The 25,365-nt window shown below is 43.6% G+C and overlaps 1 protein-coding gene across 7 annotated transcripts in view; it reads left to right on the top strand.

Moving 5' to 3' along the window:
* ADAM22 (ADAM metallopeptidase domain 22) overlaps positions 1–25,365 on the top strand; it is a 290,157-nt gene that overhangs the window by 5,820 nt on the left and 258,972 nt on the right. For all 7 annotated transcript variants that reach the window (XM_073581902.1, XM_073581906.1, XM_073581904.1 and 4 more), the window contains exon 2: positions 23,418–23,575. In XM_073581902.1, coding sequence (XP_073438003.1) covers positions 23,418–23,575 — 158 coding nt within the window. The remainder of the gene's footprint in view (positions 1–23,417; positions 23,576–25,365) is intronic.

Here is a 25,365-nt window from a genome sequence, read left to right as displayed (position 1 = left end):
GTTGACCCGGATTGGCATCCATTGGGGGAAGAAGGTGCTGGTGACAATAGGTCAGAACAGGAGAAGAATCCGCAGCAGGCATCGTCATCGCAGCAGCGGTTATCCGGCAGGCCCGTAGCTGTCAAAAAACTTGGCAAGAAAACTAAAAGAGTTACAGGACAGCTTGGCCAGACGGTCAAATTAGCACAGCGTGCAAGCCCTGAAAATTTGTACCATAGTAGGAAGAGTGCAGTGTGTCACTTTTTTGAACAAAATTGAACTGATGACGCAAAGGTTATCTATAAGAAGTGCTGAAGGACCTTTAGCAGAGGGAAAAATCTAAGACATTTGAATACCAGTTGCATGCTTAAACATTTAACCAACATGCACTTGCAAGCGTGGACCGACTACAAAAGCTCAGGTAGCACATGTGCCCCTGCTCCGACTGAAGTTAGCCGGCAACGCTCCATCGCTTCCCCCACTGTAAGGCCACCACTAAGCACCATAAAGAAATGTTGAGGTGTCGTCGCTAGGCCAAACCAGTCAGGCAATCACAATATTTTTGTGAGGAAACACTGAATCTAGGCCATCACCACCCTCACCATCACCAACCCCTTCTCAGTCCGTCATGTCCAATGCTAGTTCCCCCATATGCAGCTCACAAGTCCAGCTCACCCTACCAGACACTCTGAGTAGAACAAGAAAGTACTCATCCTCTCATCCACGTACACTGGCTTTGAACGCCTACATTGCCAAACTGATCTCATTAGAGATGATGCCCTTCCATTTGGTAGAAAGCGAAGCTTTCCGAGAGCTCATGGCCTACGCTGTCCCACGCTATGACCTACCCATTCGGCACTTCTTTTATCGAAAAGCCATCTCTACCCTCCACCGGCATGTGAAAGACCGCATTGTCCATGCACTAAAACAATCAGTGAGTGGAAAGGTGCACCTCACAACAGATGCATGGACCAGTAGGCATGGCCAGGGCCGTTACGTGTTCATCACTGCTCACTGGGTTAATGTGGTGGATGCAGGCTCCACAGGGGACAGCGGCGGTGGAACAGTGCTGCCTAGCCCACGGTATAGGAAACAGTTGGCTGTAGGCGTTCGATCCTCCTCCAGAAGCGAAAGCTCGTCAACAGAGCGCAGTGGCACGAGCACTCAATCCACATCTGTCAGTGATGCACATGAGGTGTCCCACTATTGAACAGCTAGTGGTAAGCGGCAGCAGACTGTTTTAAAAATGATGTCTTTGGGCGACAGTAGACACACCGCGGAGGTACTGGCCGACTACTTGCATCGGCAAACTGAGTCATGGCTGGGCAGTCTACATCTTGAGCCAGGCAAGGTAGTCAGTGATAATGGGCGGATTTTGTGGCAGCCATAGCCCTTTCAAAACTCACACACATACCTTGCCTGGCTCACACCTTGAACCTGGTGGTGCAGTGCTTCCTAAATAATTATCCGGAGTTAACACCCCTGCTCCATAAGGTGCGAAGACTGTGTTCGCACATCCGTCACTCAAACGTCTACTCCAGTCGTATGCAGAAGCTGCAGCGATCACTCAACCTCCCCAAGCACCGCCTAATCATAGACATTGCTACAAGATGGAACTCCACCATGCCCATGGTTGAGAGGCTGTGCGAACAGAGGCAGGCTGTTATGCATTTGTGGGAGGATACAAGGGCAGGCAGTTTGAGGGCAGACATGGAATTGTCGGGTGTGCAGTGGTCAAAGCTGAAAGACCTCTGTAAAGTCCTTCAGTGTTTTGAGGAATGCACATGGCTGGTAAGCGTCGTCATACGCATGAGCATACCACTTATGCGTCTGCTCATGCAAACTTTGACGCACATCAAGGATCAGGTGTCTGCAGCTGAGGAGCAACAGGAGGAGGAGAAGGAGGAGGGAAGCCTTGATGGCAGTTAGCCATTGTCTGGTCAGAGAACTGGCGTGGACGAGGTGGAGGAAGAAGAGGAAGATGAGGAGGAGGATGAGGGGGATGATTATTTTGGGGAGGAGGATGCTTCTCAGGAGGCAACAGAACATGTTGGCGTGCCAAGGTCAGGTACAGGGTTTGTGCTTGACTGGACGGATGTGGATTTGCCAGAAAGTGCTCCTCCACCCACCACTGGCAGTGCAGCATTGACACCTGGAACATTGGCCCACATGTGTGACTATGCTTTGCGGATCCTAAAAAGGGACCCCCGCATTGCCAAAATGATGAGGGATAACGACTACTGGTTGGCCACATCCTCGATCCACGCTATAAAGGCAAATTGCACAACATCATGCCACAGGAGAACCTAGAGCTAATATTGGCTAACAAACAAGCAACTCTGGTAAACAGGTTGCTTGAGGCATTCCCAGCACACAGCAGCGGAGCTGGTTCTCCCATGAGCCGTAGTGGGCAAAATGGAAGAGGTGTTCGTGGGGCACACAGCTGAACTGGCGTTGGAGACAGGGGTTTCCTGACCATGATGTGGTATGATTTCTCAAGTCCCACGCACACGACAGCTAATACAGAATCGATTGCAAGTGACAGGAGACAGCAGTTGTCAACTATGGTAACAAACTACTTCACCTCCCATATTGAGGTTCTCCCTCACAGGTCATTCCCCTTTGATTATTGGGCCTCAAAACTGGACACCTGGCCTGAATTGGCACAATATGCCTTACAGGAGCTCGCTTGCCCTGCTGGTAGTGTGTTATCTGAAAGAGTCTTCAGTGCTGCTGGATCAATCCTGACAGAAAAAAGAACCCGTCTGTCAACCCAAAATGTTGATGATCTAAACTTCATTAAAATGAACCATCAGGGATGTTCAATTTGTAAATCTATTGTTTGTGGAAGATTTACTGTATATTCTGTATTTTGTATTCTGATTAATAAAAATCTATTTGATAAAAAAAAAAAAAAAAATGAACCATGCATGGGTTTCAAAAGATTTTGTCCCACTCTCCCCTGATAACACATAGGTTGCCAGAAAAAAGGCTCGCTTTTGTCCTCCTCTTCCTCTGACTTCTCCAATTCCTCCATTTGCAGCAGCTGAAAGTCCGGCCTACACATCAACATATGACATTTTTTAAACCACCCAAAAAGGGCTGGCTCCCCCCCCCTACCCCAGGCCCAGGGTCAACACCTGCCACACCCGGGCAAGTGCTGTTGTCCTGAACAGGTGTGTGGCCCCACCCTTGGGTGACAGGACTGGCACAGGGCCTCTCATAGTACAATAAAGTGTCTCTGACGGTGGGGGGGCCCACTCGCCGTCAGACACACTGGCGTACTATGAGGGGCCCTGTGCCAGTACCGGCGCCCACGAGTGGGTCCCCCCTGCTTGCTCAGGGCCACAGCACTTGCAATACTTACCTCTCCCTGTTGCACTGCCGTGACGTCTTCCGCCTTTCCTGACAGTGACATTCAGGTTACAGAGCGCGATGACCAGGGCTGTGGAGTCGGAGTCGGTGCTCATTTTGGTGGAGTCGGAGTTGGAGTCGGTATAAAATGGACCAACTCCGACTCCTAAAATATATAATAAATTGGGTACAGTAGTTCAATGCAGAATGTGTTGAATATTTTTTCATAGGAATTTTGGAAATGTCCTATAAATGACTGTTCTATTCCTGATCTAAGGCTACATTCACACACAGCGTTTTTTCTGCGTTTTTTGAGTATACGTTTTTCAGTTGCAAAACCAGATCAGCTTTTTAAAAAACGGCATCACCTGAAAGGTTTTTGAGCTCATAGCTAATGTTTTCAAAAGCAGATTAGAAATCTGATCGATTTATCCATATCTGTCTATCCATATCATATCTGTACCAAAAAGAATGAAAGCCGGATAGCACACAGACTAACACTCCTTTTTTTTTTTTTTTTAGCACCAGTCAGGTACACCTCATAGCTGCCCAAAAGGACGCCCAGGACAGGCATTGCTCGTCTTCAGTAACACATCAACATCAATTGATAGTCGGAATAAATAGACTGCATTCACCACCACATCTTCTTAAGATGCAGACTTTATTTTCAAGTGTAGGGGTGTGCAGTATGAGGTTCTGCAGCAGCTGAGGTGTGCAGTATGAAATTCTGCAGAACAGTATGAGGTTCTGCCCCCCCCCCGGTTTGATCCTGGCTACGCCCATAGTGTGAATATAGCCTGAGAATCTAGGCTTTATCTTAGCCGAGATAAGTCATAGTGTGTGTGTGTGTGTGTGTGTATGTATGTGTGTGTGTGTGTATATATATATATATATATATATATATATATATATATATATATATATACAGTATATATATACAGTACAGACCAAAAGTTTGGACACACCTTCTTATTCAAATTGTTTTCTTTATTTTCATGACTATGAAAATTGTAGATTCACTCTGAAGTCATCAAAACTATGAATTAACACATGTGGAATTATATAATTAACAAAAAAGTGTGAAACAACTGAAAATACTGTATGTCTTATATTCTAGGTTCTTCAAAGTAGCCACCTTTTGCTTTGATTTCTGCTTTGCACACTCTTGGCATTCTCTTGATGAGCTTCAAGAGGTAGTCACCGGAAATGGTTTTCACTTCACAGGTGTGCCCTGTCAGGTTTAATAAGTGGGATTTCTTGCCTTATAAATGAGGTTGGGACCATCAGTTGTGTTGTGCAGAAGTCTGGTGCATACACAGGTGATAGTCCTACTGAATAGACTGTTAGAATTTGTATTATGGCAAGAAAAAAAGCAGCTGAGTAAAGAAAAACGAGTGGCCATCATTAGTTTAAGAAATGAAGGTAAGTCAGTCCGAAAAATTGGGAAAACTTTGAAAGTGTCCCCAAATGCAGTGGCAAAAAACATCAAGCGCTACAAAGAAACTGGCTCACATGAGGACCGCCCCAGGAAAGGAAGACCAAGACTCACCTCTGCTGCGGAGGATAAGTTCATCTGAGTCACCAGCCTCAGAAATCGCAGGTTAACAGCAGCTCAGATTAGAGACCAGGTCAATGCCACACAGAGTTCTAGCAGCAGAAACATCTCTACAACAACTGTTAAGAGGAGACTTTGTGCAGCAGACCTTCATGGTAAAATAGCTGCTAGGAAACCACTGCTAAGGACAGGCAACAAGCAGAAGAGACTTGTTTGGGCTAAAGAACACAAGGAATGGATATTAGACCAGTGGAAATCTGTGCTTTGAGATCTTTGGTTCTAACCACCATGTCTTTGTGCGACGCAGAAAAGGTGAACGGATGGACTCTACATGCCCGGTTCCCACCGTGAAGCATGGAGGAGGAGGTGAGATGGTGTGGGGGTGCTTTGCTGGTGACACTGTTGTGGATTTATTCAAAATTGAAGGCATACTGAACCAGCATGGCTACCACAGCATCTTGCAGCGGCATGCTATTCCATCCGGTTTGTGTTTAGTTGGACCATCATTTATTTTTCAACAGGACAATGACCCCAAACATCTCCAGGCTGTGTAAGGGCTATTTGACCAAGAAGGAGAGTGATGGGGTGCTACCCCAGATGACCTGGCCTCCACAGTCACCAGACCTGAACCCAATCGAGATGGTTTGGGGTGAGCTGGACCGCAGAGTGAAGGCAAAAGGGCCAACAAGTGCTAAGCATCTCTGGGAACTCCTTCAAGACTGTTGGAAGACCATTTCTGGTGACTACCACATGAAGCTCATCAAGAGAATGCCAAGAGTGTGCAAAGCAGTAATCAAAGCAAAAGGTGGCTACTTTGAAGAACCTAGAATATAAGACATATTTTCAGTTGTTTCACACATTTTTGTAAATTATATAATTCCACATGTGTTAATTCATTGTTTTGATGCCTTCAGAGTGAATCTACAATTTTCATAGTCATGAAAATAAAGAAAACTCTTTGAATGAGAAGGTGTGTCCAAACTTTGGTCTGTACTGTATGTATGTAATCGATATTATACAGTGTATTACATATTTACAATTTATTACAGTTTTTTGTGTTCTAAAGTTGTATTCCAATAAATAGATATTATGTTCTATCTAAATATCTTGATTACTGGATCATAGAAATTATTAAATGTCTGATGTTCACATTGTACTACAATAAATTTTTCACTTAAATATAAGCAGTATATGTGGCAGTCGGAGTCGGAGTTGGAGTCGGTGTAAGGGAAATTGAGGAGTCGGAGTCGCAGGTTTAGCTTACCGACCCCACAGCCCTGGCGATGACATCACGTCTGTATGCCCTCTACCGAAACAGTACAAGTGCAGAGAGCTTTAAAATGGCAATGCTGAGGAGTCCAGAGTAGAGCAGTTCCCATCGAGGAGAGGTATTTAATTTTTTAAAATGTTGGGAGCATTTTGTCGGGAGCAATATGCACTGGAGAATGATATATGGGGCCCATCATACACTGGAGCATCATCCATTTGGCACATCATATACTGGAACATTCGAAATGGGGGACATCAGACACTGGAGCAGCATTTACGGGGCCCATTATACACTGGAGCATTAGAAATGGGGCCCATTATATATGGACTCTATGGAGCATTATTTGGGCCCATAAGACAGTGGAGCATCATCCATGGGGACCAACATATACTGTAGCATTATGTGGAGCTCATCATATACTGTATGGAACATTATATGGGACCAATTATTCTGTATGGAGAAATATATGGGGCTCATTATTCTGTATGGCGCACTAGGTGGTGGCCATAATACTGTATGGAGGAATATACTGTCCGTTTTTTGAGCTATTGTAGAATTTAAAATAGATAATATCAGTCATGTCATGTAAGCAGTGAAGTATTTTTCATTGTACTATACTTATATTTCTGTGCCGTATCGGAGCATTATGAATTGTGGCATGTGTTAAAAGGGCGCACTGACACTCTTTGGCCCAGGACACACGAAAACCTGGCGCCAGCCCTACCCCCCACAACTTTAGCCAAATAACCCCCAGTTTTCAATGCGTAAACTATTATTATAAAGTTAATTAAGGTTGCCAAGCTTAAGTAATAAGAATTGATGTCGCTGGCATTGAAATGGGCACTGTAGGTGTGTTTCCTGTCCTCCACTCCCTGCCGACTTTGCTTCCCCATTGACTTGCATTGGGTTTCGTGTTTCAGTCGGACCCCGACTTTTCCCTATAGTCGGCCGATTTTGTTCGACCCAACTTTTTAGAAAGTCGGGTTTCATGAAACCCGACTCGACCCGAAAAAAGGCAAAGTCGCTCATCTCTAGCTGAGAACATTGCATGACTTCCTCACTATAAATACTGTTAGACTGTTAGTCCAGGGTCACACTTGCGAGTGTGATGCAAGAAACTCAAGCATCAAAATACGACACTGCCGCCGGCACTCGGGACCGGAGTGTGCGTAGAAATACATGGCCTTTTCCATATTATCCCAAAATGATAAGGAGGGAGGTTGCCACTAGCAAGTGAGGAGACCTCACTTGCTACAGAGTGGTTTACTGATGCCACTTTTCTTTCTTTTTTTTTTTGTCTTTTGTTGTTCACCGTATATATATTTTTTGCACCCAATTCATCAAAATGGTGCATACGGTTTATGAATTTGGTGCAAAATGAACAATACACTTTATTTTTGTCCTCATTCATTTTTGCGACTCTTTCCTGCTAAAAGTCATAAATCCTTTAAAGAGTCACAAACTGAATACTCCGTCAGAAAGGGGAATGGAGTGAGATGCGCAAAAAAAGTGACATCTGGCAAATCTTGCTTTTTATGAATTTCTCAAAAAACAATTGGATAAGCAAAGATGTCGCTGAAAATTTAGAAAAAAAGTGAAAAAACTTTTAAAAAATGGTGCAAATCTAATAGAGAATTAGTTGCATATACTAAAGCCACTAAAGAGATGCAAATTAGTCCAGAAAACTGGAGAAACAGCAATGATGAATCCTGTTTGATCTGTGCACCTGCCTGTGACTTTAACCCCCTTCATAGCCTACAATGTATAGATTGCCGCAGTATCTTTTCTGGCCCATGACAGCTGCTGTTAACATGTTAAATGCCGCTATCATTGACAGTGGTATTTAACACAATCACGCCGGAAGCGCGTCACAAACCCCACCCATCGGCGCACCTGTCACATGATTGCAGGGCACCGAAGGGTTGGCATGATACCATATATACTCGAGTATAAGCCGAAGCCCCTAATTTTACCACAAAAAACTGGGAAAACTTATTGACTCGAGTATAAGCCTAGGGTGGGAATGCAGCAGCTACTGGTAAATTTCAAAAATAAAAATAGATGCCAATAAAAGTAAAATTAATTGAGACATCAGTAGGTTAAATGTATTTGAATATCCATATTGAATCAGGAGCCCCATATAATGCTCCATACAGTTCATGATGGGCCCCATAAGATGCTCCATACAAAATATGCCCCATATAATTCTCCATAAAGTTCATGATGGGCCTCATAAGATGCTTCATACAAAAATATGCCCCATATAGTGCTTCACAAAAGGTTAATAATGGCCCCATAAGATGCTCCATAGAATAATATGCCCCATATTCTGCTCCATAAAGGATGATGGCCCCATAAAATGCTCCATAGAATAATATGCCCCATATGCTGCTCCATAAAGGTTGATGGCCCCATAAGATGCTCCATAGAATAATATGCCCCATATGCTGCTCCATAAAGGTTGATGGCTGTTGTGAACACGTTTGACCTGGCTTCTGAGTTTGGGCTCCCTCTGGTGGTTGCTGCTGGTAATGCAGCTGGTCTGGCTGACAGAAGTCAATCACCTGAGCAGGATGATTGGAGTTCAGGTGTTACAGACTGGAGTGATTTAAGTGAGCAACCTTCCCTCAGCTCTTGCCAGTGATTTGTTTTTCTTCCAGAGCATTTTGGAAGTCTGCTTGCCTCCTGCTTCGTCCTGCACCTTTCAGATAAGTTATTTGTCTGCCTGAATCTTTTTGCATTTGCTCCATTTTTTGCTTTTCTCTGATTTCTGCCTTGCTGGTGTGAGTCCAGCCTGGTTCCCTGCTGGGACCTGTGCTGGACTCAGTTTCTTTTGCCACAGCTTGTCAGTCTTGCAGTATTTCTAATCCCCTGTTATATCAGTATCTTTTGTTTGCATCCAGTTACACCAGAGTTCTGATTTAGTGGGGGAGAGGTCGTGTGGCCTCAGTATTTTTGCATATCAGACGTGTTGGAATTTTTCTTAGGGTTTTTGCGAGATTGCAGACAATATCCTTTCCTGCCCTATACTGTCTAGACAGTTTGGGGCCCATCATTTGCTTACTCTAATTCTAGTTGTGTTGTCACTTTAGGGGTCTGCAATCCGCTAAGTTACCAACCTCTCTGGTTATCTGGTTGCCTCGCCTATTCCCCTGCTATCCTCCTCGGTTACCTAATCATAACAGCTGGCCCCATAAGATGTTCCATAGAATAATATGCCCTATATGCTGCTCCATAAAGGTTCATGGCCCCATAAGATGCTCCATAGATACATATGCTGCTCCATAAAGGTTGATGGCCAGATAAGATACTCCATATAATGCTGCATGAAAGTTGATGGCCCCATAAGATGCTCCATAGATATATATATATGCCCCATATGCTGCTTCATAAAGGTTAATGGCCCCATAAGATGCTCCATAGAATAATATGCCCCATATGCTGCTCCATAAAGGTTGATGGCCAGATAAGATGCCCCATATAATGCTGCATAAAGGTTGATTGCCCCATAAGATGCTCCATAGATATATATGCCTCATATAATGCTGCTGCGATTAAAAAAAAACACATACTCCCCTCTCTGCACTGGGGGCCAGGTGCCGGAGTCCTGCAGTGACTGTTCAGGCAGAGGGTGCACGCTAAACACGTCATCGCGCCCTGTGACCTGAACGTCACAGCCAGAAGACATGGAAGACAGAGCGACGCGCGGCAGTGGAACAGGGACAGGTGAATATCGCATGGTTCTGTGGCGCCCCTGTGGGTTCAGTTGCCACAAGGTACTGCACCTCCTCCTGAGGTGTGGTGCCCCACCATCCAGGTAAGTTGGAGGCTCCTGACCACGCTCCAACACTTGCATCCCACACAACACGGTAGTTCAGCAAAGCCACATTGCGGCTCCCTGCTTGGAGTGTAGCAGACCACCTTTGGTGGCTCCCTGCTTGGAACACGAAACGTGCTGGGAGGCGGGTGGAGTTAGAATACATAAAAGAGTGAGAAGGTTTAGAAGTTCAGTGGAGTCAGTCAGAGAAGAGTGAAGAGTGAGGATCATTGAGAGAGGGATGGAGGAAGGAGGTGCTGCAGCAGATCTCAGTAACCTGGGTCTGCTGGCACGGGAAAGGAAAGAAAGAGAAAGACATTGAACAGAAACCTGATCTTCCATGGGAAGGAGAGACTAGTACGGAACGTAGGAGTAAAAGGGAACAGAGGACATGGGTTAGAAGAGAACCCTGCCTAGAAGTTCTAAGCGCAAGGCCGGGACCCGGTCCCCGAGGTTGTATGGATACTAAAGGTCCTACAGCAGACACCGGTGGAGTAGTGGGCTGTAAATGCACTACTCCCATCTAAGACTTGGGGGCACAACAGCAACATTGATAGTGAGCCGGGACTCAGTAGAAAGGAGTCCCCGAAGCAGGCTACAGCTGTCTGCTGTACAAGGAAGGTTCATGGGAACATCTGTTAGGAGGAACTCCAGTGTAACTCAGTACTAGGAGTACTTCACACCAAAGGTGCTATAAGAGGAGACGTTCGGAAAGGCACATGTTGGCGGAGTGTTGGAAGGGAGCATTCCATCTGACCTGGAGGTTGACTGAGTCCCTGACCCGGAGGACACAGCACGGAGGCAGGCACCTGTGTGTACTACAGACTGTGAGTAAAGCTTTGGAACTACAAGCCCTGGTGTCCTCCATTTATTCTTGCGCCAACACACCCTGTACTGCTACATCTGGATACCAGCATCTACACTGCCCTGGGACTACAGCTCCACCTGTGGGGAGCTTCACCATCTTGGCTGCAACACACCACCAGTCCCAGAGGATCTGCATGCAGCGTCGGCTTAACATCTCACTTGCCGAACACCACAGGTGGCGTCACAAACTATTCATTCAATCAATTACATTTCATAATTTCAATTCCCCCATTACTTGGGCACCCAGGGCCATGGACCGGGTCACCGCCGCTGTGACACATCCCGCTGACACCGGCCCGGTACCGAGTACCCCACAGCCCTGGGAGGACGACCCAGTTCCCCCCGTCCTCCCCGTCATACTCACCTCCTCCAGGTGCATCTCTGTACTTGCTTCTCCGATGGTCTCCGGTGCCGGCAGCTCTTTCCAGTGTTCAGCGGTCACATGGTAATGAGCGGTACCACGTGACCGCTGAACACAGGAAGAGCTGCGGTACCGGAGACCATCTGAGAAGCAGGGAAGTGCAGAGATGCACCAGGAGGGGGTGAGTATGATGTGACAGCCGCCGGCTCCTGCGCTCCCCCTCCCCTGCCTACCCCCTGGGACAATGACTCGAGTATAAGCCGAGAGGGGCACTTTCAGCCTAAAAAAATGGGCTGAAAATCTTGGCTTATACTCGAGTATATATGGTAATAATAATAATAATAACTGCAGAAGACCCCTATGCTTGTCATTGTATATCTCCTACGAACACTGAATCGCAGCTTCAAGTCTCTTAAGGAGCCTACTGAAGCAAATATAAAGTAGAAAAAAAATGTTTGTTTGTTTTTTAAATATAAAAGTTCAAATCTTTGCCCCATTCAAAATAAAACAATAAAAAATACACATATTGGGCATTTCCATGTTCAGAAATCTCCAGTCTATCAAAATATAAACTAAATTTATCCGATTGGTAAATGGCATTGTGAAAAAAAAATCAAAACCACCGAATTGTTTTTTTTTGATCGCCGTAACATTGCAAAAAAATGCAATCAGAAAATCATATCTACATCAAAATGGTATCAATAAAAACGCCAGCTCAGCGTGCAAAAAAACAAGTCCCAGATCCTGAAAAATGGAGATGCTACAAGTCCCGGAAAATGGTACTTTTTATTGCAAACTTTGGATTTATTTTCACCACATATGTAAAAAACAACCTAGACATGTTTGGTATCCGTGAACTCGTAATGACCTGGAGGATCATAATGACAGGTCAGTTTTAGCATTTAGCAAATATGGTAGAAAAAAAAAAATACAATTGTGGAATTTCTTTTTTGGGGGCAATTTCACCGCGCTTGGAATTTTTTCCCGCTTTTCAGTACATGATATGATAAAATCTATGGTACAACTCATCCTGCAACAAAACAAGCCCTCACATGGCCATAGTGACCGAAAAATAGCAAAGTTATAGCTCTGGGAAGGAGGGGTGCAAAAAACAAAACAAAAATGCAAAATCCCAAGGTCATGAAGGGGTTACGGTGGAAAAGTTTCAAGCTGGCATCCACCCAGGAGGACCTAATGCCCCCTTCCTACCAGACTTTCTCTTGCCCTTGATGATGTCACCTTGCTCACCATCTGCTTGGCCACACAGCAGCTGCTAGCTGTGCGTCTTGTTACTTAGGCCGTGAGGTGCAGGTACTTTTTCTGTTTGCCAGGGGTGCAATGATTGCGGTAGCCCAGGGTGCGACAATGACTATTGGTGGCAGTGGACTGCAGAAAAGCTGGAAAAACAAAGTGATTTGCTGAATTTCAGGGCAGCAATGTACATACAAGTGAAGAGACTGTTCAGCTGGGAGAAGGGGTCCTGCATTGCCAAAAGTTCATCTGCAGCCAAGGAAAGCTGCATCAGCTGCATTTGGCTCAGTAGCACCGCCGCAGCGCTGCATGGTCATCCAGATCCTGGGTTTACTAGCCATTTTGTTTTATAACTGAAGAGAAAATGTGGCGATTTGAGTATTTATTTAGTCCTTTCCGGTTAATCCGTAGGTCAGTGTGATAAGACGTTGTTCACATGTTGCAGCCGCAGTGTATTTTTTTCTTTCTATTTTTTAAAATTGCGGTAAACAAGGTAGCACCTCATAAAATGGTAGAAACCGTGCCTGGTCTTATAGGAAAACCTTCCAAAAAGGGTTATTCCCCAAAAAATCAAGTTGTCTGACCTCTGGATCCCCCCCCCCCCCAGTGATCCAGAAATTAGGGTCTCTGCAGCCCCATCCTAAATGACCATGACCATGTCATGGCCTCCACTCCATTAATTGTTTATAGGACTGTCGAAAATAGGCAAAATGTGACAATGGTCTCAGCGCTTGCACCTCTGTTACATTAAGAATGGGGCTACAGAGTGCCATTCTCGGGGTTCTGGAGCCCCAAAATCTGGAGGTCCAATGGATAGAGGGTAGCTTGATTTTTTTTTTTTAGGGGGGGGGGGTTGTGCCACACCCGCCTGGCCATATCCTTAAGGGTATGTGCACATGCTGTGGATTCTGCTGCGAATCCGCAGTGGATTGGCCTCTGCGGATCCGCAGCAGTTCCGCAGGTAGTGTACAGTATAATGTAATCCTATGGGTTTTCAAATCCGAAGTGCACATGCGGATTTTTCAGTGCGGAAAAGCTGCGGTTTTAAATCCGCAGCAGGTCAATTCTTTCTGCGGATTCCGCTGCGGTTTGACACTTATTCCATTGTCCAGGTTTCAAACCGCAGGGGAAATCCGCAGGAAAACCGCAGGTCACTTTACCTGCGGTTTTACCTGCGGATCTGTGTGCACATACCCTTAAGATGCTTTTGATCCTGTAACACAGCCATGTTGCAGTTGTTTTTTGGGGTGAACATGATTAAGACATTCCAAATTTTAACTTTTTTTGCTTTTGCACAATAAATAATACATTTTTTTTATCAACATAGCGGCTTGTTTTTTTGGTTGTTGCATGAGCTGTAATTTTCATTAGTATCACTTTGATCACCTTATATTTTTTTTTGGCAGGTGAGAGTGAAAAAAACAGCAATTCTGGCAATGACATATGTATATATCTATTATTTCAGCTTCATAATTTTTTTATTTTAAAAAATTGGTTAAAATTGATTTTTCTGTTCATGGTATTACAGAGGCAACAAAGTGTTTTGAACACTCGCTATGTTCTTTGTCAGAGCTACATAAAGATGACTGCAGAACATTAATTACTTAGCCAGGCGCCAATGAATGCACATGAAACAATCATGTGACAAAAGTGTAAAATCAACAACGGCAAAAGTAAAAAAAAAAAAAAAAAAATTACATGCAAAACATATACCGTATATGAGCAGGAAATGTGTGATTTCACATGCATCAAGTCATTTCATTCAACCGCATGATCGCGAGACCTCGTCTCTCCAAGTATTTGCTTGGCATTGAAACTGTGCTAATAACTTCAAGATTCGGAGACATTAGGAAGCGTCTGACCGCGAAGCATATTGCATGTATAATCTTGACACATGTAGTTCAAATGGATTAAACATGCGTAGAGGCAATATTTTATTACTGAGATGATTAAACATGTCTGGTTTGCTGCTCATATACAGTGAGGAAAATAAGTATTTGACACACTGACGATTTAGCAAATCCCCCCCCCCCCCAAAAAAAAAAATGGAGAGGTCTGTAATTTTTTTGGTGGGTACACTTCAATTGTAACAGACAGATTCTAAAAATCAAAACCAGAAAATCACATTGAATGATTTTTAAATTATTAAATTGCATTTTATTGCATGAAATAAGTATTTGATCACCGGCCAACCAGCAAGAGTTCTGACTCACAGACCTGTTAGTTTTTCTCTAAGAAGTCCTCCTACTCTGCACTCATTACCTGTATTAATTGCACCTGTTTAAACTCGTTACCTGTATAAAAGACATCTGTCCACACACTCAATCACACTCCAACCTCTCCACCATGGCCATGACCAAAGAGCTGTCTAAGGACTCCAGGGACAAAATTGTAGACCTGCACAAGGCCGGGATGGGCTACTGGACAATAGGCAAGCAGCTTGGTGAGAAGGCAACAACTGTTGGTACAATTAATAGAAAATAGAAGAAATACAAGCTGACCGTCGATCCTCCTCAGTCTGGAGCTACATGCAAGATCTCGCCTCGTGGGGAAAGGATGATTCTGACAAAGGTTAGGAATCAGCACAGAACTACACGGGAGGACCTGGTCAATGGCCTGAAGAGAGTTGGGATCACAGTTGCAAACATTGCCGTTAGTAACACAATGCGCAATCATGGATTAAAATCCTGCAGGACACGTAAGGTCCCCCCGCTCACGCCATGCCAGCACATGTTCAGACCCGTTTGATGTTTGCCAATGACCACACCAATGACCATCTGGATGATCCAGAGAAACATTGGAAAAGGTCATGTGGTCAGATGAGACCAAAATAGAACTTTTTGGTATGAACTCCACTCGCCATGTTTGGAGGAAGGAGAAAGATGAGTACAACTTAAAGAAGACTGCACCAACTGTGAATCATGGTGGAGGGAAAAATCATACTTTGGGGCTGCTTTTCTGCAAAGGAGACAGGATGACTGCACCATATTGAAAGGATGATGGATGGATGAGGTCATGTATCATGAGATTTTGGCTAACATCCTTCCCTCAGTAAGAGCATTAAAGATGGGTCGTGGCTGGGTCTTCAAGCATGACAGTGACCTGAAACACACAGAAAAAAAGAAAAAATTCCAGCTACTATAAGATCCATTTATTAAGTGAAAAATAAGACAGAGTTCACATGATAGTCTCTATCAGGCTGTTTTCAAGTGAGCTGGTAAGCCCCTTTTTTTTCACCTGAAACACACAGCCAGGGCAACTAAGGAGTGGCTCCGTAAGAAGCATTACAAGGTCATGGTGTGGCCTAGTCAGTCTCCAGACCTGAACCCAATAGAAAATCTTTGGAAGGAGCTGAAATTCCGTGTTACCCATCAACAGCCCCGAAACTTGAAAGACCTGGAGAAGATCTGTATGGAGGCGGGGCCAAAATCCCTGCTGCAGTGTGTGCAAACCTGACATCTGACCTCTGTAATTATAATCAAAGGTTTCTGTACCAAATATTAAGTCCTCTTTTTCTATTGCATCAAATACTTATTTCATATAATAAATGCAAATATAATTATTTCAAAATTATACAATGTGATTTTCTGTTTTATATTTTTCAATTCTGTCTCTCACAGGTGAAGTGTACCTACAATAAAAATTACAGACCTCTCCATTTGTTGTAGGTGGGAAACCTTGCAAAATCGTCAGTGTATCAAATACATATTTTCCCCACTGTATATGTTTTGTATGTAATTTTGTTGTTTTTTTTTTTTTTTTGCTTTTGCCGTTGTTGATTTTACACTTTTGGGTATTTTATGAAGCTGGAAATTTTTTTTCTTTGTTTATCCAACAAATAGTCACTTGTTTTCCACGCTTCAACACATCTAGACCCTGGGTGAGCTGGTTTTCTTTCTCTCTCTTTTTATATATTTTTTTTGTAGTGTTATCATGTGGTATAAATGACGGTTTATTCTGTCGGTCAGTATCACTACAGCAATATCATATTTATTAACAATGTTAGTCCTTTTTAAATAAAGCTACCATTTGGTGATTGATAATACTCCAACTACAATAATCCTCAGTCAAAAATATTACCAAGGATGCGTATCATCCAGGTAAAAAAATGAAGTACATTTTCTAATATTAAAACAATGTATTAGAAAAATTAATAAAAACCATTTCAAATGGAAAGATGCTAGAAAGAAAAGGGGACATATTCCAAGGTATGCAATGTATTTAGTGAATGAATAAAAGCTATGTAGCAGTTCACTTTAACTGTCATTTAAGGTTCAGAAAAGAAAAAAGATGGTTGGACATTTGTTGCTGCTTAGTCCTGCATGCTATAGTGGAGTCCTATCCATCCCACTGAACTAACACTCCCTGACAAACAATAAGTATATTCCTGGTATAAACACCTATTATAAAGTGCATGTTATAAGGTGCATTTATCGTCATGAGACATCTCGATACAAAGGTGAAAGATTGGGTATAAGGTCACTATTACCTGTCAATATGAGCCGCTGTGCATACAATGGCATCCCTCTGCCCCGACGCGCGTTACCAAAGCATCTATGGAAGCCAAAGGGGTGACTGATGGCGCCAATGCTAACCATGGCATCCAAGTATCTATGATCTGTAGTTGCAGCAGGAGGGCAGTCATCCGTCAGCTAGACCTTCAGTGATAATTTTTCCACTGTGTAAACTTTCTTGATGAGGGATTATCCAATTTGTACATCCCTTCTAATTGGCGTCTCCACAATAATAAATATATATACTGTATATATATGTGTGTGTGTGTGTATATATATATATATATGTTATTATGCCATGAATGACTGGTGGGGTGGTGACTGCTTAAATAAAAATTCCCTATGGTCCAAATTGGTGACACATGGTCGACCTACTGTATACACTGTATATACCCATACTGGGCAAACTAAATGTCTTTGAAAACTCTAATGTGACTGACAAGTGCCAAAGGGATAGTGATATAACATAAATATAGATGGCGGTAAAGTTCTTCTCATACATGCTATCACCATCTTTTTCATTGCTAATTCAGACAAAACACTTCCAATAAATTAAAAGTATTAAGATTAGAAAAAACATGGCTGCTTTCTTTTTAAAGCAGCGCTGCAACTGCCCATGGGTTGTGTCATGTTTGAATATCACTGAGCTGCAGTACTGCATACAACCTGTAGACATGTGTGGCACTGTTGTTGTTGTTGTGTTTTTTTTTTGTTTTTTTTTAATGAAGACATATTTCTCTGTGTGTAATTAGTGCCACATTGCTTAATATCATATACAATACTAGCATTACCTATGGGGACACGTCATTTCATTGAATTCAGGTTTTTCATTAAGCCCCATTTCCCCGGTGTATAACATCCAGACTCTCGTCCCCGATATATAACATCCAGACCCTCGTCCCCAGAGTATAACATCCTGCCCTTCGCTCCTCGGGGTATAACATCTGGACCCTCATCCCACAGGATATAACAACCAGCAACACACTCTCGGTGTAGAACATCCAGACCCTCGCTCCCTGGTGTGTAACATCCGGTCCCTCATTCCCTGGTATATAACACCCAACCCCTTGTTCCCCAGTGTCTAACATTCAGACCATCACCCCCGGTGTATAACATCAACCATTCTGACCTTGAGAGTCACATTCATCTATGATAGAGGTTCGCGAGCCATATTCAGCTCTGAGAGAGTGTCACATCCAGCTTCTGCCTCACTCACAGTAGTGACAACCAGAGCCTCCATTACCGGTATAATTACAGTCTAAGCTTTTCCACTGAAATTACACCAAGGCAGTATGCCAAGCTCCAGGGTTTCCTATCTTACCCCCATTCAGATCTGCTCTTCTGTGCAGGGCTACACACAAAATTCACCATCTGGAGATCTGCTCTTAACAGCTGTTTGGTACACCTGGTGATAGTGCACCAAGCTGGCAGACAGTCGCGAGCCACACATCACAGACCTGCGAGCCACATGTGGCTACCGAGCTACAGGTTGGGGACCCCTGCCCTAGTGTATAACATCCAGACCCTCATTTCCTGGTGTATAACATTCAGTCTCTCACCTCAGGTGCATAACATCCAGCCCCTCGCCCCGATGCATAGCGTCTGCCCCCGCCTTCTGGTGTTTAAAATCTGACCCCCTCACACCCTGGTGTATAACATTCAGCCCCTCATTCCCTGGTGTATAACATCCGGCCCCTCGTTCTCCGGTGTAAAACATTCAGCCCCTCATTCTCCGGTGTACAACATCCGGCACCTCGTTCTCCGGTGTATAACATCCAGCCCCTCGTTCTCTGGTGTATGACATCCGGCCCCTTGTTCCCCGGTGTATAACATCCATCCCCTCACCCCTGGTGGATAACATCCGTCTTCTAGTTTGTCATTCTATAAAATCCATTCCCTTGGCCTGCCCGCTGTACAGATGGTGGGGGACCTCAGCCCCATCCCCCACCTATAATGGAGATTGTGAGCCCGGCCTCTTCCCAACATCAATGTTTGACCTTACAAATGCTGAGTGAATAAGCAAAAATTCCCACAGACACCTCCAAATTCTTGAATTCTTGAATTCTTAAGTAGGTGTGATGTGGAGGGGGCACGATATTTTTGTCCTTATAGTGCCCATACCCAAACACAGATTTGCTTTTTTATTTGCATTATATAGGATTGTGTGTCAAGTTCTGAAGTGAGCACTTGTCAGCTACATTTGATCTCCGTCTGACCGCGGTGAATCTGTGCTGTAGGGAAACCTGCAGGTGCTCATATACTAATGTGTTTCAGATTTGATGTGAAGGTTTTTTTTTCTGTTGTCTCCAACCACTGTTCTTTTAAATTGCCTAACCTCTAGATCTCACAGGCTTAACCTTGAATGCCTCTCCTATCTACAGTAGATGAACAATGATACTGACTGGATTAAGTCCTATAGGCCGAGTTCGTGCATGTCCCATATTCAGTCATTATGGTCTAATGGAATTTCATGCCGGCATTGAGATAATTGGTCCTAACATATAAACCCAAATACTGTGATATGATGCCCACTAGAGCTCGGATTAGACAACTTGAGCTGTCGGCTTTCTTTGACTTATTGTAAAAAGTGCATAAATGGCCAATAAGGGCAAGTATTGGCGGATGAAACTTTGCAGTACCATTTACAATGTACGGAGCTCTGCCATCCCTGATGCACTGTGGCACCCTCAATTAGCAATCTCACAGATCTAATATTGATGATCCGTTTTATGGATAGGTCATCAGTACTGAAATCCCCTTTAAGGGCTATGGACACCTTTGACATTAAAAGAATAAATGATCAGCCATATCCTCCTTTTCTCCTCTCATGTCCTCAAACTCAATGTGGACAAATCTGAACTCATCATCTTTCCCCCATCTCACAGATCTTCCTTACCTGATCTATCTCATTTAATGAAATCACGCTTTCCCCCTTACTGGAAGTCCGCTGCCTCGGAGTAACCCTTGACTCTGCCCTGTCCTTCAAACCGCACATCCAAGCTCTTTCCACCTCCTGTCGTCTCCAGCTCAAAAATATCTCCAGAATCCGTCCTTTCCTCAACCTACTAAAATGTTTGTGCACGCCCTCATCATCTCCCGCCTCGACTACTGCACCATCCTTTTCTGTGGCCTCCCTGCTAACACCGTCGCACCTCTCCAGTTCATCCTTAACTCTGCTGCTCGACTAATTCATCTCTCTCCTCGCTGCTACTCCTCCGCTTCTCCCCTCTGCAAATCTCTTCACTGGCTCCCATTCCCTCAGCGTATCCAGTTCAAATTACTAATACTGACCTACAAGGCCATCTATAACCTGTCTCCCCCATATGTCTCTGAACTAATCTCCCGATACTTTCCCTCACGTAATCTCCGGTCCTCCCAAGACCTCCTTCTCTCCTCCACACTTATTCGCTCCTCACCTAATCGCCTCCAAGACTTCTCCCAAATATCCCCTATTCTCTGGAATTCTTTGCCCCAACATGTTCAACTATCAACCACATTTGGATCTTTCAGACGGAAACTGAAAACCCCCTCTTCAAGAATTGACCCCGCTGCCTCCTCACCACTACCAGAGCTACCCCCTCACCAACACCGGAGCTGCTGCAACCCCCCAACCTACTGTCTCCTTCCCCACCATCCTGTAGCATGTAAGCCCGAAAGGGCAGGGTCCTCTCCCCTCTATATCAGTCTGTGATTGTAGTTTGTTTACTGTAAGTGAAATCTGTAATTTGTATGTAACCCCTTCTCATGTACAGCACCATGGAATCAATGGTGCTATATAAAGAAATAATAATAATTGTTACATTTATTTAAATAAAATTGCACAAAGTTTCAGTCTGACACCCCTTGCTATCCAGTTTGTCACCTGCTGCTTTTTCCTCTCACTCTGTGAGAGTGTTTCCCACAGTAATACAGGCTGTCTGTTTGTATCCCAGGATCCTGCTGTCTTCATTAGCTCACAAATCGGCACAGCTTCTGTCCTGCATTTATTTTCCCATTGATCAGCTCTCCGTTTCTCTGTAGCTGGACTTAATAGATCAGTAAAATTTATATACTGTATATTATTGTACTCCAATATATAGAACAAGTGATAAAACAATCAAAATATCTAAAACAATATATAAAAGTAAAAAAAACCCAATATATATATAAATAAAAAAATAAAAATATACATTTTTAAATTACCTATCTCTTCCTAGATTAAATAAATAATTTATGAATGATATATATTTTCTTGCAAAGTATTGACTCAAGGGGGGGGGCTGAATACAAATGCACATCACAATTTTCAGATTTCTAAAATATCTAGAAAACCATGTATTCCTTTACACTGTACAATACTTGCTACTTAGTGTTGGTGCATCACGTAAATTCCCAGTAAAATACTTTTGCGTATGTGGGTTTGACATGAAAAAATGAGGAAACGTTCACGGGGTATGAATACTTTTTCAACACACTATACATATTGTGTGTATTTTGTTGAGTTATTTAGAGCACACACAAGACTTAGGATACTTTCACATTAGCGTTTTTTAGCGCTGCGCTTAGTGCGCAATAGAAATGCATGCAAAAAAAACGCATCATGTCATCATGCGTTTTGCATGCATTTGCTTTTTTAGGCGCATGCGTTTTAAGCCATGTTAACTCTTAAAATGCATACGATTTTAAATGCAGGCGTGCGCATGGATATGCGCACGCCTGCGTTCCCATAGACTGTAATGTGATTTTTTTTTTTTGGTGCATTCCGTGCGCATGCGTTTTTTTGACACAGGTTGGACGGACCAAAAATGCAACAGGTTCCGTCCGGCGCACACTACAAAAACGCATGTGCACGAAAACACGTGCAAATGCTAGACCATGCGCCCCATGTTAAACATAGGGGCGCATGCGCATGGACGCGCACAATGCGCTGCGCTAAAAAATGCTAATGTGAAACCAGCCTTACACTGTTGTACAAGTTGTACACTGACAACTTTACGTTGTATTAGTGTGATATCTTCAGTGTTGTCCCATGAAAAGATATAATAAGAAATTTACAAAAATAATTTTTAGCAGTTATATAGTAAAATGAATATTGTCATTCACAACTACAAATCATCCAGCAAAAAACAAGCCCTTGTACGGCGATATTAACAGAGGATTAAAAAAAGCTATGGATCTTAGAAGAGGGGGAAGAAAAAAAACCTAAAGCTGAAATATGGAAAGTCACCTAGTCACAAAAGGGATTAAAGGCGCTGTCAATCAATATCAGATCATTGAAGGTCCGACTCCTGCCACCTCTCCGACCAGTGGTTGTAAGCACCGTTAATGGTGAACACTGGAATGAACTGTGCTGCTTCATTCACTGAGTAGCAGATGCTGCCGGGTACAGGAGAACAGCTCCTATTCAAGAACACAGAAGCTGTTCTGCAGTACTCAGTAATGGGTACTGCAGATATTTCTCAACTTAGGTCCAATATGTGTGTTTATATATTGGACAAGCTGATCAGAAGTGATCTTCTGTGTAATCTACAGGGGACTGTGTCTAATTCTCCACCACAGGAGATGTAAAGCATTACAAAGTGGCCATCATTATTGATAATCCATCCATGTCATGCAAGGATATGCTGTATAAAGTCCAGGGACATGTTGAGTAGGTATCTGCTCTTTTCTCTGGATGAATAATGGAGATCTCTAACTTGAGACCTCTTTATTAATTCAAAACACAAATGTATTTAATAGTTTTTCTGAACCAGACAACCAATTTATGGCCTCTTTCACACTTCCGATTTTTTACAATCAGTCAAAATCCGCCAGGTTTTGAAAAAAACGGATCCGCTATTTTTTTTTGCGGATCCGTTTTTTCCCCCATTGACTTCCATTATTGGCGGATTTTGACGGATTGCCGTCCGTTGCATCCGTTTTTGTGAGGATCCGCCATAATGTTGCTGTCCGTTAACATCCTCAAAGATTTCCAAATGGAGCTTCCAACGTTTTTTTGGCCGGCGGATCCTCCAGACACTGATTTAACCCGAATTTCTGTGCGGGTGCCGGAAAAAAAAAAAATATTCTCTCTCTCTCTCCCTTTAAATTTCCTCATTTTACGGATCCGTCAACAAACGGATCCTGTGGCATCCGTTCACATCAGTTAAGAACGGATCTGCTGCTCTGCCTTTTTGGCGGATTGTGACTGACTCAAAAAAATGAAGTGTGAAAGAGGCCTATGACAAAGGAACAATTTCTTGGGGGATTTTGCTAAAGTTGCCAATGAGTCGTGGATGACTACTTATTTTATGCCACATAGTAGATGTCGATTAAGCCACTTCCCGTTGATTAAGTGGAATAAGTGTACCTCTTAAATTGGTATTGTTGGAAGGTAGATGTGACTGGTTGGGTGTCTTGACATTACCAAAGTGTGACAAGCTCTTTCTTCAGAAGTTACGGTAATTTGTTTTATTTCACATCTTTTACAGATACCTGGCTGACCGAGATGCATAGGAAAAAAGAAAATGGGTTCCTGGGCAGGGAAGATATTGTTCCCTTGCGTCTGATCTTCAGTAGTGAACAGGACAACCAGACTGCACATGGATTACTCAACACTCGGGTCAGAATGGACAATAATCAAGACCAGGTAATGTTCACAGCTCTGAATTCCGGTCGCTAGTGTGATATATGGAGATTATGATCAATTTAAGGAGGCTCAAATAGAAACAAGAATGAGGGGCTATATGTAGGTTGCATTGGAAGTCTGAGTCGCCGAAGAACTGTGGATTTGGAGACAATGGTTATAAGACGAGACAACTAGGGTAATATGATGTATGAAATTAACTACTTGGTGCACTAGGATGTTAAATCCTTAAAAACCCAATAGAGGCACGTTTTCACTCCCTTGACTGCTTGAGATTTCAACACACTTGCCTCCGCTTTCTGGCCGGGCCAGTATGAGGAATTCATGGTCATGATGCACATATTTAAGTAATTAATTTTTACACTACTAGTTGTTCACTGTCCACATTTGGCACACGGATTCCTCAGGACGTGGTGCATTTAGAGGATGTCCCTCCCTCCTGGAGGTCTAAGCGGAATGTTTGGCCGTCAGATTCCTTACCCATTGTAACTCTAAAGAGGACCAGATCTTGACACTAGGTTGACACCTCAGGGGCAAACCTGGAGCAAAATGCACTCTCCCTAAGCTTCGATGAAGGGAGGCCACTGATCCCTGATTCTTGCTGTGGTCTTCTGGTCTGTGAAAGATTTGTTGGGGGTCTCCTTTCAGAGTTCTTGCAATAGACCAATTCCTTGTTCACTTTCTTTGTGGATAGTCAATCAAAAACATGTTAAAGCGATTTTCCACTTTCTCAAACATGGATCACCTCTGTAGCTAATTAATGAGCTCAGAGGCTCCTGACTTCTACCTTTAGCTGAGTGATTGGCTGCAGCAGTTGTGTGCTATGGATGTGACCTCATCACTACAACCAAGACATTGGGAGCTGAGCAGTGGGAGGAACAGGCGATGGTCCCAGAGAGGATGATTATCCGCTCTACTATGTTAGAGCATTAGGAGTCAACTTTCCTGATAGTGGAAAACCCGTATAAAATCCTACATCACAGGATTGATGGATAATGTAGCAGACTTTTCTCAAGTAAATTTGTTCTGAGAAATTAGTTGCTCATAAAGATTAGGCCAATTACATAAATGAGTAGGAATGGGGATGCTCGATAGACAGGTATTTTTTCTGTCGTAAACGGCTTTGAATAGTCGCACAATTTTGGTGCAGTTGGCAGTTGCGCTAAAATTTTGACTTTTGGCGTTCTCTCACCATTTTTCGACAAAGTGGACGGAGCTGTTGTGGGATGGGATGGTGCCAACCACTGCTTATAAAATTCTTGAAGAGCGGTGTGTCCGCTACACTACAAATCTTACCTCAGAAGGGAATGGAGTAGGATTTGTGGCAAGACGCACACAGAGGTGTATGCCACTCATCTGATGCTTATGATTCATTAAGAGGCATACATCTGTTCATGGGTAAGGAGCATCTGACTCCAACCTACCTCTCCTCATCAAGTCCAATGTCACGACTCTGTTGTTGGGTGTCCCTAACGCTAGGGGTGCACTAGCTCGCCCTGTTCCCCAGAATACTTCTGATGGTGAAGACGCCAGGGCCACATACAATGCCTTAGCTCCTGAATCTGCCCTCAGTCTGTACCCTTTCCCCACCCAGGGAAGAGGGGAGTAGTGTACCCTAATACACCAACCGGATTAACAAGGTAATACCAACAGGGATAATGAAAAATACCAATCATACAAATATAGTCACACATACAACAGAGGAATGCAGCGGTGAGTGGAGGATGGAGTTAAACTAAAGTAGGAGAAGAGAATTATCACACACCCAAAACCAAGCAACGGTCACAGATAAA

Source organism: Dendrobates tinctorius, unplaced genomic scaffold (genome assembly GCF_039654945.1).
Source record: "Dendrobates tinctorius isolate UK_male_01 unplaced genomic scaffold, ASM3965494v1 ptg000070l, whole genome shotgun sequence".
Classification (NCBI taxonomy): Eukaryota; Metazoa; Chordata; class Amphibia; order Anura; family Dendrobatidae; genus Dendrobates; species Dendrobates tinctorius.
The sequence above is the reverse complement of the archived record's forward strand: the minus strand, read 5'-3'. Positions and strand labels throughout refer to the sequence as shown.